The sequence below is a fragment of the Scyliorhinus torazame genome, chromosome 29, assembly GCF_047496885.1.
Source record: "Scyliorhinus torazame isolate Kashiwa2021f chromosome 29, sScyTor2.1, whole genome shotgun sequence".
In the NCBI taxonomy this organism is placed as follows: domain Eukaryota; kingdom Metazoa; phylum Chordata; class Chondrichthyes; order Carcharhiniformes; family Scyliorhinidae; genus Scyliorhinus; species Scyliorhinus torazame.
Window position 1 is genome coordinate 29,906,917 of NC_092735.1, and position 16,097 is coordinate 29,923,013.

Sequence of the window (16,097 nt, forward strand, 5' to 3'; positions counted from 1 at the left end):
AACACAGGTGGCCGCGGTGATTAAGAAGGCACATGGGGCTGGTTTGGCACAGTGGGCTAAACAGCTGGCTTGTAATGCAGAACAAGGCCAGCAGCGCTGGTTCAATTCCCGTACCGGCCTCCCCGAACAGGCACCGGAATGTGGCGACTAGGGGCTTTTCACAGTAACTTCATTGAAGACTACTTGTGGCAATAAGCGATTATTATTATTATTATGATGTGGAGATGCCGGCATTGGACTGGGGTGGGCACAGTAAGAAGTCTTACAACACCAGGTTAAAGTCCAACAGGTTTGTTTCAAACACTAGCTTTCGGAGCACTGCTCCTTCCTCAGGTGAATGAAGAGGTCTGTTCCAGAAACACATATATAGACAAAGTCAAAGATGCCAAACAATGCTTGGAATACGAGCATTAGCAGGTGATTAAATCTTTACAGATCCAGAGATGGGGTAACCCCAGGTTAAAGAGGTGTGAATTGTACCAAGCCAGGACAGTTGGTAGGATTTCGCGGGCCAGATGTTGGGGGATGAATGTAATGCGACATGAATCCAAGGTCCCGGGTGAGGCCGCACTCATGTGTGGAACTTGGCTATAAGTTTCTGCTCGGCGATTCTGCGTTTTCGCGCGTCCTGAAGGCCGCCTTGGAGAACGCTTACCTGGAGATCAGAGGCTGAAAGCCCTTGACTGCTGAAGTGTTCCCCGACTGGAAGGGAACGGGAATGTGACAATTGGCTTGAAACAATTCACACCTCTTTAACCTGGGGTTACCCCTATCTGTGGGTCTGTAAAGACTTAATTACCTGCAAATGCTCGCATTCCAAGCATTGTCTGGCATCTTTGACTTTGTCTATATGTATGTTTCTGGAACATACCTCTGGAACATACCATTCACCTGAGGAAGGAGCAGCGCTCCGAAAGCTAGTGACATCAACACAAACCTGTTGGACTTTAACCTGGTGTTGTAAGACTTCTTACTATTATTATTATGGCATGCTTGCCTTCACCAGCCAGGAGAGTGAGTACAGGAGTTGGGAAATCATGTTGCAGCTGTATAAAACCTTGGTTGGGCCGCATTTGGAGTATCGCGCGCAGTTCTGGTCGCCACATTATAAAACTTCCACGTCCTTCTGATAGAGTGTGCAAAGAACCTTCACCAGGGTGTTGCCTGGTCTCGAGGGTGTTGGCTGTGAGGGGCGGTTGAATAAACTAGGATTGTTTTCACTGGAAATTATGAGAGGCATAGTTGGAGGCTTTTTCCAAGGGTGGAAGTGTCAATTACAGGGGGGCACAGTTCAGGCTGAGAGGGGGAAAGTTTAAGGGAGATGTGCGGGGTAGGTTTTTTCACGCAGAGAGTGGTGGGTGCCAGAGGATGTGGTGGAAACGGGTACATTAGCAACATTTAAGAGGCATCTGGATGGGTACATGAATAGGGGGATATGGACCGGGTAAGGGCATCATGAGAGGCACAGGCTTGGAGGGCCGAAGGGCCTGTTCCTGTGCTGTATCTTTGTTCTTTGTTGCTCTCTCTCGTCTCCATTGTTCACCTCTGGCCTCTGCATTACCCCCCCCCTCCCCCCCCATCCCCCACAACCCAGTCCTCCAATCTCTCAGCATCACTCTGACCATTGACCTCTGGGTCAGTTGAACACCGTAGCAGGAACCCTTGGTTGCAACAAGTTGCTGACTCTCTTCCCAGTGAAGGATGTTTGCCCCCCGTTACTCACCTGCTCCTGCTGGGAATTTGATTCCTCGTGTCCACTGCTGCGTTATACCTTGCAGTGGATGGACATGCGTCTGTGTACATCACGGTGTACAATGCAGTTCCCCTCCTACCACCTTGGCGTACGCCAGGCCTGGTAAGTATTTGCAGCATTTACAGTTTTTATTCCAACGAATGTATCCCTCCTCGAAGGACAATCCCTTCACTCCAGGAATGACATCTTCATCACACTCAGTATACCCTTTGTAAGGTAAGGGAACGAAAGCCTAACGGTGACCACTGTCATTTAGGGGGGGGGGGCGGCACGGTGGCGCAGTGGTTAGCACTGCTGCCTCACGGCGCCGAGGTCCCAGGTTCGAATCCCAGCCCTGGGTCACCATCCGTGTGGAGTTTGCACATTCTCCCCGTGTCTGCGTGGGCCTCACCCCCCCCCCAGAACCCAAAGATGTGCAGGGTAGGTGGATTGGCCACGCTCAATTGCCCCTTAATTGGAAAACAATAAATTGGGTGCTTCAAATCTTTTTAAAAGTTGACCGTTGTCATTAAGCAACCCATCTGATTCACTAATGTCCCTTATGCGAAGGGAATCTGCCGTCCTTACCTCTGGGTCTGGCCCTACATGTGACGCCAAACCCACAGCAATGCGGTTTGACAGTTTGACTCTTTAAGTGCCCCCCGAAAAGGTCTCGCCAGCCACTCAGCCTTCGAGAAAGCAGCTCACCACCACCTTTACAAGGGAAATTAGGGATGAGCAATAAGTGCTGGCCTACCTAGGGCACCCACCCCCCACAAATGACTTCGAAACAACTTTTGTTTTCCATGGCGTTCTATCTGAGTGTCTGGAATTCTACGAATTGATGACCTTGTGGGACACACAGAAGGTGCCCACTCCACCCGGTTGATGGGCAATAAATGCTGGCCCAGCGCTTATAATCTTTATTATCATCACAAGTAGGTTTACATCAACACTGCAATGAAGTTACTGTGAAAAGCCCCTAGTCACCACACTCCGGCGCCTGTTCAGGTACACGGAGGGAGAATTCAGAATGTCCAATTCACCTAACAAGCTCACCTTTCGGGACTTGTGGGAGGAAACCGGAGCACCCGGAGGAAACCCACGCAGACACGGGGAGAACGTGCAGACTCCGCACAGACAGTGACCCGAGCCGGGAATCGAAGCCGGGACCCTGGCACGGTGAAGCAACAGTGCTAACCACTGTGCTACCGTACCGCCCAATTAAAAAGAAATGGTTGCACAAAGTAACAAAAGAACGGAAGAGTGTCCAGTGATGGGCCAGCGGCCAAATGTTTATTAAACAGCACAATATGAAAGCAAGCACTTCAGGAACACCAAGAGAGCAGTGAACACAGTACATGGCACAGGTTGAACACAATGGAATGGCCACTACCAGCTACAGAACTGTGACTACAGCCCAATATTTGATAAAGACACGCATACTGAGTGATGAGAGCCAGCTCCCTCCAATAGGCCCCGTCAGTCCACCGAGAGGTGATGCTCCCCAATCCCACCCCCCTCCGCCCCCCCATCCCCCCCGTCCCGAAACATCAGCTAGATCCCAGCATGTCCGTAGATCAAAAACCGGATTTGGTGATTTGGGAAGATCATGAGATAACTGCCCTGGAGCTGGGGAGGCGGATGTTAATTGTATAGTAATTGAGGTTTTTAAGTACGTGTTTGTCATGAACTGGGGATTCTCTTATGCTCCTCTGTCTAGGTGATTGGTGGGTATCACAGGGGCTGGTTGACTCCCAGAAATCACATTTTAATCTGATTCTTGTACGTTTTCCATAGCGACCGTGCCCCTTTAAGGGGGTCATCCACTTGAACTGTCCCGCTGTTACCTTGTAAATCTGTTCCCCTTTCCTAATTGGTTCATTAGTTTAGTTCAAGAAAGTATATAGGGACAGATTGAAACTGCGGCGGCTGGGGTTTGGAGATCTATGCTTGCAATGTGCGTCTCCGTCAATAAAAAGTTCTGAGATGCGGGAAGACTTGCGTTCGGGTTCGATCGTTCGCAGTCTGGCTTTGTGGGTGACGGTGGTGACGCATAAAACACACACCATGGAAGCATAGAACAGACTCAGCGGGCCAGCCCATCTTTTATATCCTTAACTCTCGTATGTTTGCGTGTCTCTTTGAGATTCTGTTCAGAAAGCTAGAGGTATAAACGCTCTCCATGTCAAGGCTCAATAAGCGGATATCAGAGTTAAACAAGATTGTGACATTCGCCTCTCTTCGGGATGGTTGACAAGATGTGGAAGGGTAGATCTATCAGCTAGAGACTTTCCCACTCCCTTAATCTTACAAAACAATGGCCCATAACTTCCTGGTTCCCCAGGGGGCAACCTTACGATGTACTGGAGAATCCCTCCAGGAGGTTCCCACATTAAGGTTTACCTGGCAATTGCCCAGAAGCACTAACTTCCTCTGGACAATTGCCCTGGGCCGGGAACAGAAGCGATTTAAATCGCTAACTTCAGATACTTTTCCAGTTACTCTGAGCGTTAGAGGGAAAACTCACTTCCAAATCCAGAGTAACTATTTAAACACCCAGACCCTTCCTGGCATGGGACCCCACCTCCTCCAAACACACGCCTATCACCCCCCCTTCCAACCCCCCCCCCCCCCCCCCCAGGGGACCCATCATATCATCCCTGACCCTCCCCCCCCCCCCCCCCCCTCCTCCCACCAAGACCGACATCCCACTCCCAACCCGACCCCTCACCCCCGGCCTGACCCCCCCACCCCAACCCGACTCCTCACCCCCAGCCTGAGCCCCCAACCTCGACCCGACCCCCCCCCCCCTCACCCCCACCCCACCCCACCCCAACCAACCCAACCCCTCACACCTGGCCCGACCCCCATTTATACAGATGGAGGGAGGGGACTCTTCTTGGCCCCACTTTTTGGAACAAGTCTCCAGTTCCCTTCCATTACAGCATCCCAATTATTCCTCAAATGATTCCGGGGCCCAGTGCTCAAGCATCAGTTCCTGTCTGCCGATCGCTCTTCCCGTGCATTCTTTGAGATCAATCCACGCCCTTTCCTGTTGCAGTTGATTTTGATGTAACATTCTGGAGTCACACTCTCCTCACCATATTAGATACGACAAAGGTTACCTTTTCACTTCTTTAACCTTTTATTGACATTGTGGATGGCCAGAGCGAGCAAGGATTACTCTAGAACATGTTCCAGCATCTGAAGTTCCGTGGCCATCCCCGGTGGCTGGTCGCAAAGCCGGTCCCGGCGTAACTTGGCTCCACTAGATAAGGAGGCCTATTGACCACTGAGCCAACAATGAGGGTGTCCTTCCCACAATGCACTGCACGGTAAGGGACAACGGGCGTTGCCCTGCTAATGGAGGAATGTTCATCATTCTCCCCGATCCCAATGCTGTAGAATTAATTTGGTCGTTTCTGACTGAGCAACTCAAAATGTAGCGGATTTGGGAAAAGAAAAGAAACCTTATTCTAAACTGTAAATGCAATATTGTTGGAATTATGTATGTACACATCTTCAGCTTACATCAATTAAATACAAGTGGCACATTCAGCACGTTCACACACATATATATATATATACAAATTACACTATTGGCTCTTTTCTCTTGCATCATCTTTCTTTTGGTCTTTCCTTGGCTCAGTCGATCATCTCGTGTGACCCTGACCCTCTCCCTCCCATCGAGATGTCGGTCTTTGCCACAATATTTAAGCAGCTAGGGTCGCCAATTGCTCTTGGACATGTCCCTGGAGGTGAGATTGCGTTACCTCCCACTGCCCCCCCACCCCATTACCCTGCCATTGGTCACCCATCCTTGCCCACCCTGCCACCCATGTCCAATTGGAAAGCAAACAAACACTTGGCTACCTGGCTGGACGGCCCCTGACTGTCTTTCCTTCCCTCACATCCATTATTTTGGTAACCTTCAAGCAGAAATATCTACTAGAATATAATAACACGCCACTGGAAGAGCCTTTCCCCAGGGCTGCTCACAGTAGGGTCCGGGGAATTCATGCTCAAATCCCAGAGACTCATGGGCAATCTTGAAGAGCCAACAACCCCAATCTGCACTGAAGTTCTTTATTTCTAAACCTTTAAGGTGGGAACCTATCTGACTGACATTTCCAACAATATGAGTTAGCCATCTAACACAAGGTTGACTGTAAAGTATCTCTATTTAGAACTAAGGTTTTTGTTTTGCTCTCTAAGAAGGGAAAATACTTTTTTTTTTAAATTCACAGGACCAGGTTACGTTATTCCTTGTCTGCATTTTTACCCCTCTCTTCATATCCTTTTCTCGCATCGCAATTGGGCAGTTCTTTGGTCTCTTCCTCTGCTTCCTTCAGTTCTCCGGGCTCATTTTCATCTTGTTCAGTGCTGTCATTCTTGATGTCTGTGGTCTGTGGTGGGACATTACCAGAAGCAGTGGTCAGTAACATTCGCGCCTCGCAAGTGCCAGGCCAATGACGTTCTCCAGCAAGAGAGGATCGAACCATCTCCCCCTTGACATTCAATGGCATTAACATCGCTGAATTCCCCCACCATCAACGTGGGGGGGGGGGGGTTAACCATTGACCAGAAACTGAACTGGACTAGCTGTGACATTATCATAAAGTCTTCATACCTCTTCATTCACCTGAGGAAGGAGCAGCGCTCCGAAAGCTAGTGACATCGAAACAAACCTGTTGGACTTTAACCTGGTGTTGTAAAACTTCTTACTATTATCATAAATGTAAGAGCTACAAGGGTTAATGCAATGTATAAATCAACCACTAGAGGGAGCAAGATGTACAAGTATATAAGACAGTGATGGGCAGAGAGGTTGAGGAGAAAGCTAGAGTACAGATTGAAGGAAAGATAGTGTGAGTGAGAGCAGATCATAGTTAATATAATAATGTAGAGATTATAGATTTTTTTTTCATAGAATTTACAGTGCAGAAGGAGGCCATTCGGCCCATCGAGTCTGCACCGGCTCTTGGAAAGAGCGCCCTACCCAAGGTCAACACCTCCACCCTATCCCCATAACCCAGTAAACCCCACCCAACACTAAGGGCAATTTTGGACACTAAGGGCAATTTACCATGGCCAATCCACCTAACCTGCACATCTGTGGACTGTGGGAGGAAACCGGAGCACCCGGAGGAAACCCACGCACACACGGGGAGGATGTGCAGACTCCGCACAGACAGAGACCCAAGCCGGAATCGAACCTGGGACCCTGGCGCTGTGAAGCAATTGTGCTATCCACAATGTTACCGTGCTGCCCACGGTAGCATTGTAGTAGATGAGTGTAGATTATATGTTTATTATGACCTGTGAATTATATAGGAGTAAGTGTCAAATCCAAATAAACTGTGTTAACAAATTTATACCTTTGTTCAACTTAAAGCTATTTGTGAACACTGCAACCATCCTAAAATTGGCAACACAAAGAACACCACACTAGCCAGAATAGTACTGTGTCTACGAGGACATGTCAGAGGCTGGGAATCCTGTGGCAAGGAACTCGCTTCCTGACTCCCCCGAAGCCTGTCCACCATTTACAAGGCACCAGTCAGGAGTGTGATAGAATGTTCCCCACTTGCCTGGATGAGCGCAGCTCCAACAACACTCGAGAAGCTCAACAACATCCAGGACAAAGCAGCCCCGCTTGATCAGCACCCTCCAGCCAAGTTAAACATCCATCCCCCCACCACCGATGGACAGTGGCAGCCATGTTCACCATCTACAAGATGCACTGCAGCGACTCACCAAGGGTCCTTCAGCAGCACTTTCCAAACCCAGAAACTCTACTGCCTAGAAGGATAAGGGCAGCAGGTGCACGGGAACACCATGCAGGTTCCCCTCCAAGCGGAAGGGCAGCACGGTAGCATTGTAGATAGCACAATTGCTTCACAGCTCCAGGGTCCCAGGTTCGATTCCCGGCTTGGGTCACTGTCTGTGCGGAGTCTGCACATCCTCCCCGTGTCTGTGTGGGTTTCCTCCGGGTGCTCCGGTTTCCTCCCACAGTCCAAAGATGTGCAGGTTATAACTTTGTGCAGGATCAAGGAAAATCCCAAGTCCTTTTACACATATGTGAGAAATATGAGAATGACTAGAGCGAGGGTAGATCCGATCAAGGACAGTAGCGGGAGATTGTCTATTGAGTCTGAAGAGATAGGAGAGGTCTTGAACGAGTACTTTTCTTCTGTATTTACAAATGAGAGGGGCGATATTGTTGGAGAGGACAGTGTGAAACAGATTGGTAAACTCGAGGAAATACTTGTTAGGAAGGAAGATGTGTTGGGCATTTTGAAAAACTTGAGGATAGACAAGTCCCCCGGGCCTGACGGGATATATCCAAGGATTCTATGGGAAGCAAGAGATGAAATTGCAGAGCCGTTGGCAATGATCTTTTCGCCCTCACTGTCAACAGGGGTGGTACCAGGGGATTGGAGAGTGGCAAATGTCGTGCCCCTGTTCAAAAAAGGGACTAGGGATAACCCTGGGAATTACAGGCCAGTTAGTCTTACTTCGGTGGTAGGCAAAGTAATGGATAGGGTACTGAAGGATAGGATTTCTGAGCATCTGGAAAGACACTGCTTGATTAGGGATAGTCAGCACGGATTTGTGAGGGGTAGGTCTTGCCTTACAAGTCTTATTGAATTCTTTGAGGAGGTGACCAAGCATGTGGATGAAGGTAAAGCAGTGGATGTAGTGTACATGGATTTTAGTAAGGCATTTGATAAGGTTCCCCATGGTAGGCTTCTGCAGAAAGTAAGGAGGCATGGGATAGTGGTAAATCTGGGCAGTTGGATAACAAACTGGCTAACCGATAGAAGTCAGAGAGTGGTGGTGAATGGCAAATATTCAGCCTGGATCCCAGTTACCAGTGGCGTACCGCAGGGATCAGTTCTGGGTCCTCTGCTGTTTGTGATTTTCATTAATGACTTGGATAAGGGAGTTGAAGGGTGGGTCAGTAAATTTGCAAACGATACGAAGATTGGTGGAGTTGTGGATAGTAAGGAGGGCTGTTGACGGCTGCAAAGAGACATAGATAGGATGCAGAGCTGGGCTGAGAAGTGGCAGATGGAGTTTAACCCTGAAAAGTGTGAGGTTGTCCATTTTCGAAGGACAAATATGAATGCGGAATACAGGGTTAACGGTAGAGTTCTTGGCAATGTGGAGGAGCAGAGAGATCTTGGGGTCTATGTTCATACATCTTTGAAAGTTGCCACTCAAGTGGATAGAGCTGTGAAGAAGGCCTATGGTGTGCTCGCGTTCATTAACAGAGGGATTGAATTTAAGAGCCGTGAGGTGATGATGCAGCTGTACAAAACTTTGGTAAGGCCACATTTGGAGTACTGTGTACAGTTCTGGTCGCCTCATTTTAGGAAGGATGTGGAAGCTTTGGAAAAGGTGCAAAGAAGATTTACCAGGATGTTGCCTGGAATGGAGAGTAGGTCTTACGAGGAAAGGTTGAGGGTGCTAGGCCTTTTCTCATTAGAACGGAGAAGGATGAGGGGCGACTTGATAGAGGTTTATAAGATGATCAGGGGAATAGATAGAGTAGACAGTCAGAGACTTTTTCCCCGGGTGGAACAAACCAGTACAAGGGGACATAAATTTAAGGTGAAAGGTGGAAGATATAGGAGGGATATCAGAGGTAGGTTCTTTACCCAGAGAGTAGTGGGGGCATGGAATGCACTGCCTGTGGAAGTAGTTGAGTTGGAAACATTAGGGACCTTCAAGCAGCTATTGGATAGGTACATGGATTACGGTAAAATGATATAGTGTAGGTTTATTTGTTCTTAAGGGCAGCACGGTAGCATTGTGGATAGCACAATTGCTTCACAGCTCCAGGGTCCCAGGTTCGATTCCGGCTTGGGTCACTGTCTGTGCGGAGTCTGCACGTCCTCCCCGTGTCTGCATGGGTTTCCTCCGGGTGCTCCGGTTTCCTCCCAATGTCCAAAGATGTGCAGGTTAGGTGAATTGGGCAATGATAAATTGCCCTTAATGTCCAAAATTGCCCTTGGTGTTGAGTTTGGGTAGGGTGCTCTTTCCAAGAGCCGGTGCAGACTCAAAGGGCCGAATGGCCTCCTTCTGCACTGTAAATTCAATGATAATCTATGATTAATCTAGGACAAAGGTTTGGCACAACATCGTGGGCCGAAGGGCCTGTTCTGTGCTGTATTTTCTATGTTCTATGTTAGGTGGATTGGCCATGATAAATTGCCCTTAGTGTCCAAAATTGCCCTTAGTGTTGGGTGGGGTTACTGGGTTATGGGGATGGGGGGAGGTGTTGACCTTGGGTAGGGTGCTCTTTCCAAGAGCATGTGCAGACTCGATGGTACGAATGGCCTCCTTCTGCACTGTAAATTCTATGACAGTTCTATGGTTAGCACTGTTGCTTCACAGGGCCAGGGTCCCAGGTTCGATTCCCGGCCTGTGTCACTGTGCGGAGTCTGCACGTTCTCCCCCTGTCTGCGTGGGTTTCCTCCGGGTGCTCCGGTTTCCTCCCACAAGTCCCTAAAAGACGTGCTTGTTAGGTGAATCAGACATTCTGAATTCTCCCTCAGTGCGCCGGAGTCTGCACGTTCTCCTCCGAACAGGCGCCGGAGTGTGGCGACTAGGGGATTTTCACAGTAACTTAATTGCAGTGTTAATGTGAGCCTACTTGTGACAATAATAAAGATTATAAATTAATTGATTGGTGAACTAATTTATCTGCTGCATATTTCATTATCGGTCTTATTATAAATAAAAAGTAATTGTGTTTACATTTACATGCTTGGTGACTGTAATTATTGGCATCTAAGGGTCAATGAATCAACCAATAATTGTCAGACAGGTATCCAAAGTCTTTGGATTGTGTTGGGACTGGAACTGACTCCGCCCGAGCCCAGGGTGTCGTCACAGTACCTAGACCACAGGGAGTGCAGCGGTTGAAGAAGGCAACGGACCACCACCTTCTCAAGGACAATTAGCGATGGGCAGCAAATGCTGCTCTAGCCATCGACACCCACATGCCTGGAAAGAATTTTAGAAATGACAGAAGTCAGCGGATAGTCCTGGTCTCCAACACTAGTCGCTTGAGTACCTTCTGGTCACCACATTACAGGAAAGATATGGCTGCATTGGAGAACGTGCAGAGGAAAGTTGCCAGAATATTGCCAGAACTTTGTAATATTGGCTGTGAGGAAAGATTGGCTCCTTGGTACTGAGGAGGTTTGAGCGCTGATTTATGTGAGTTGCATAAAATGATGAGGGGCCTAGATAGATTAAATAGGAATAAGCCATTTAGCAGAGAGGTCAATATGCCAGGAAACATAGTTTGAAAGTAAGTCGTCAAAGGAATAGAGGGGAGCTGAGGACATTTTCTGTTCTTCCGGAGGATCTGGAAATCACAGTTGAAAGGATGGCAGTGCCCTGCCTGATGTCCTGGCCAATATTCATCCCTCAGTCAACATACTACGGACATTAACTGGTCATTAACCCACTGCTGTTTGTTTGACCTTGAGGTTCCCTGTATCAAACAATGAGTGTACCACAAGAATACGCCATTGGCTGCAAAGGAACTGTCGTGATATCATGGTTGTGTTGCAATTCACCGACTGTCCACTAGGGGTCTCACTAGTATATAAATGAATACAGAACATAGAACTGTACAGCACAGTACAGGCTTTTCGGCCCACGATGTAGTGCCGAACTAGTCTGCAACTAAGATCAAATCAACCTACTCCCAATCATTCTAGTGCACTCCATATGCCTCTCCAATAACCGCTTGAAAGTTCCTAAAGTGTCCGACTCCACTACCATAGCTGGGAGAGCGTTCCACGCCCCAACCACTCTCCGAGTAAAGAACCTACCTCTGACATCCCTCCTATATCTCCCACCATGAACCTTATAGTTATGCCCCCTTGTAACAGCTACATCCACCCGAGGAAAAAAAAAAAATCGCTGAACGTCCACTCTATCTATCCCTCTCATCATCTTATACACCTCAGTTAAGCACCTCTCATCCTCCTTCGCTCCAATGAGAAAAGCCCTAGCTCCCTCAACCTTTCCTCATAAGACCTACCCTCCAATCCAGGCAGCATCCTGGTAAATCTCCTTTTGCGCCCTTTCCAATGCTTCCACATCCTTCCTATAATGAGGTGATCAGAACTGCACACAATACTCCAAATGTGGTCTAACCAAGGTCTTGTACAGTTGCAGCATAATCTCACGGCTCGTAAACTCAATCCCCCTGTTAATAAATGCTAACACACTATAGGCTTTCTTCATGGCTCTATCCACTTGGGTGGCAACTTTCGGACATGAACTCTGAGATCTCTCTGCTCCGAATGTTAGAGTCAGGTGACCCCCTCAGACTGGCTGGAGGAAGCTGGAGAGAATTTGCTTGTGCTTGATCCTACTGTTATTGATCTGTTGTTTTATATATCTTTTACCCACAGTTAATGTTAATAAATCATTTATAGCTTTAGCTACAAGTGTTCTTGTAATATAAATCAGGCCATCTGACAAGAACATTACAGATACTAAGGCTTGAAAGTTGATATATAAAAGCATGTCCTTTCTCTAGTAGGCACAACAAACCCTTGAACGTCTGATAGAAAATGAATTGAAAGGAAACTTTACTTCGTAATCGTCAATTGGTATCGAGTTGTATCCCGCGTAGGGAAGCAGGGTTGTGATCTCCATCTTGTAGATCTTCTCATCGTCGAGCGGTGGTCGGAGTTTAATCATTTTGAGGTCATTTTGATCCGACTGTTGGGCATCGATGGCCTCCAGTTCTAACTCGGAGAGATGGTACACTATGCCAGCCCCGAATGAGTCCCCCACCACGTTCACCGATGTTCTCATGCGATCGCTGAAAATACGGGAAATCTGATGTTGAAATGCGTGGAAGGCAGAGGGCCTGAAGACAAGGCCAACAACAATTACAACGACACCAGGACTGAGAGATTATACCCATCAGAAAAGACCGAACAGGTTGGGTCTTGTCTATCTAGGAAGGAGAGGGGTCCCCGGATAGTGGTCTTTGACAGAGGGGTTTAAAACTGTGAGGGGGTCAGTCAGTGTGGGCAGTTCCCATTGGAGGACGGGTCAAGCTCCCACCAGAGGACACCGATTCAATATGAATGGCAAAAGAACCAACGTTGAAATAAGAAGAAACCAAGCCCAGGGTTGATGGTGGCAATATTTCAGCATTACTAATCCAGGTGCCCAGATTAATGCTCTGGGGACAAGGGTTCAAATCCCACTGCAGCAGCTGGCTAAATTTAAACTGATTTAAGAATATTTTATTTTGTGGTCGCGGGTGGGCAGGGAGGTGGGGTTGTGGTTCCGATCAGATGAGCCCCAATCTTATTGAATGGCGGAGCAGGCTCGAGGGGCCGAGTGGCCTCCTCCAACTCCTGATTTGTACGCTCTTCCGCGCAACGAATAGTCACAATCTGCAGTGCACTGTCCGAGAGTGTGGTGGAGACAGATTCAATTGATTTTCAAAAGGGAATCGGATGAACATCTGCAGTAGCAGAGCTGCTGGGGAAAAGAGCAGGAGAGTGTGACTGGCTGGGTTACTCGTGCAGAGGGCCAGCATGCACACAATGGGCCGAATGGCCTCCCTTTGCAATGTCACCATTCTGTGATTCCATTCGGAAAGGGTTTGATAGGGTAGGTGGAGCGGAGATGTTTCCACTTGCGGGGTTAGGGAGAATCTAGGGGCCATAAACGTAAGGCAGTTGCTGATAGATTGCCAGTGGCATCGGTAATAAATTTCACCCGTAGGTTTGTGTTAAATCTTCGGTTTTATTCCAATTCAGTTCTTCGCACACAATCAACTCATTCTTTCCCCTTTGAACCAATCCCTGCTCTCCCACCTTCACCAGCAATGCAGAGGGAGATGGGGACACGGTGGTAATGCCTCTGGACTGATAACCCAGAGATCCAGGTCAGCGTTACATAAGAAACACAGACAATAGGAGCAGGAGGAGGCCATTCGGCCCCTCGAGCTCTGCCATTCATCACGGTCATGGCTGATCCGGGGGGACGTGGGTTTAAACCCCATCGTGGCAGCTGGTGGGATTTCAATTCAATCAACACATCTGGAATTGTAAAGCTAGTCTGAGTAATGGTGGTCATTACTCAGACTACCGTTACTCAGACGAGGGGCTGGTTTAGCACACTGGGCTAAATCGCTGGCTTTTAGAGCAGACCAAGGCAGGCCAGCAGCACGGTTCAATTCCCGTACCAGGCGCCGGAATGTGGCGACTAGGGGCTTTTCACAGTCACTTCATTTGAAGCCTTCTTGTGCCAATAAGCGATTTTCATTCATTTTTTTCATTTCATTTCGCGACAATCCTCAATGGTGGTAAAACCCCATCTGGCAATCTGCCGTCTTTACCCGGTCTGGCCCACATATGACTCCAGACCCACGGGGCAGTGTGGCTGATTCCTAATTGACCTCTGGAGTCGCAAAACAAGTCGGTTCAAGGGCAATTAGGGATGGGCAACAAATGCTGGCTTTCCCATTGACACCCCCGTCCCCTGAAACAATAGAAAAATCCTTGTCCTTCCTGCCCCGGAATATTAGGGGTGGGGGGATGGGGGTGAAATCGGTGATGTGGATCTGCCTGTCATTATTGCACTGTCAACTATGACCCAGTTGGTTGCAGACTGGGCCTCTGACTGGGAAGGTTTTGTGTTCACTGGAGGATGCAAGCATACAAATCGAGGCTGACACTCCGCTGGGGTACTGAGGGAGTGCTGCACTGCCAGGGGTGCCATCTTTCAGGACAGAAGTTAAGAGGAGGCCCCTGTCTGCCTACTCAGATGGATGTGTAAGACGGTGCGGCACTATTTTCAAGAAGAGCCGCGGCCAATCCCTGGTCAACATTTATCCCTCAACTGCCATGACCAGCAACACGTTGTCCTGGTCAGCTTGTGGAATCTTGCTGTGCGCGAACGAGCTGCCGCGTTTCTTTCATCGCAACAGTCGCCGCGCTTCAAAGACATCCCGTTGGCCGGAAAGCACTTTGAGACGTCCGGAGGTTATGAAAACGGCTATCTAAATGCCCGCCGTTTTTTGGGGGGGTCCTTTCTCTGGCCTGTAGAAACCGTTCAGAGAAGGTTCATCGACGGAATCTTGGAATGAGGGCCTTTGTCTTATGACGATAAGTCGGCCCCGTACCCGGCGGAATTTCGAAGAACGAGAGGTGATCTTACTAAAACATATAATAGAACATAGAACATTACAATGCAGTACAGGCCCTTGGATTTGCCGTGTGCTATATTTTGAGAGGTTAGTTCCCCTTATTGGGGAGTCTAGAACCAGGGGTCCACAATTTTAAAAAAAATGAGAAGTTGCCCATTTAAGATTGAGGCCAGGAGAATTGTATTCTCTCAAAGCGACAGTCTCGTCCCCAGAGAGCAGTGGGGGCTGGGTCATCGAATACAAAGCTGAGTTGGACAGATTTTTGGTCAGCCAGGGAGTCGGGGGTTATGAGGGACAGGCAGAAAAGTGGAGTAGAGACCACAATCAAGTCAACCAGGATCTGACTGAATGGCAGAACCAATCTGTGGGTGCCTCCCTCCTGTCCCTTTGCTCTTACGTTCCTTCCTAGGTCCCCACTCGCCTCCTCCACTTTCATTTTTAGGTGGGTCCTCCAAATCATGTGATATCGCTTTAAGAGATTATACGTAAGTAGCCAGGATGTAAACCATGTGACCAACAGACATTGTTCAGAAAAGCTTTCAGAGTAGCTTGTGGTGTGAAGGAATTGCAGCCGCACCTTCCTGTTAACAGTAGCTGTCAAATCTTTATAGTAAATCTATCTGCTGAGTAGTCCTTGTGGTGAATGTAAATACAGTTAATTCACCAGTTATGTTCTATGTTATTAACCCTGTGGGTTTTATCTGTGGGTCATTGTATGGCTTCACCCACAGGGGGAGATGGTGGAGGAGGTTGGAGCATGTATGGGCTCCGCCCCTTTGAAGGCGTATAAGAGTAGCTGGCCTGTGGGACTGTCCTCAGTGTGTACCAGTCGCAGGCAGGCAAAGTTGATAGTTAATTAAAACCACTGTTTTACTCCGACACGAGTCCTTCAGTGAATTGATGGTCGCATCAGTCCTGTTCAAACATAGGTTTGGTTTACCAGTCCCATGTGATATTGGTATGTTTGTATTAAGCGGACATAGAAACACAACAGGGTCTTGCTCACAGTAGCCAGTCGACTGCGATGAGAAGGCTGACGTCCTGGGTCGGAAGCCCCACCGCTGTCAAAATCAGGAGCATCGTCACGAGGCCGGCGCTGGGAATGCTGGCGGCTCCGATACTCGCCAAGGTAGCAGTCAGGCTAGCGAGGGCAGAAAA

At 48.5% G+C, this 16,097-nt stretch overlaps 1 protein-coding gene across 1 annotated transcript in view; it reads right to left on the reverse strand.

Moving 5' to 3' along the window:
- Positions 1-4,582: 4,582 nt before the first annotated feature.
- Positions 4,583-16,097, reverse strand: part of LOC140403987 (excitatory amino acid transporter 2-like) — a 172,863-nt gene continuing 161,348 nt past the window's right edge. Inside the window, exons 9-11 of the mRNA XM_072492304.1 lie at positions 15,946-16,080; positions 12,362-12,593; positions 4,583-6,141 (exon numbers count right to left, since the gene is read on the reverse strand). Coding sequence (XP_072348405.1) covers positions 5,995-6,141; positions 12,362-12,593; positions 15,946-16,080 — 514 coding nt within the window. The 3' untranslated portion in view covers positions 4,583-5,994. The remainder of the gene's footprint in view (positions 6,142-12,361; positions 12,594-15,945; positions 16,081-16,097) is intronic.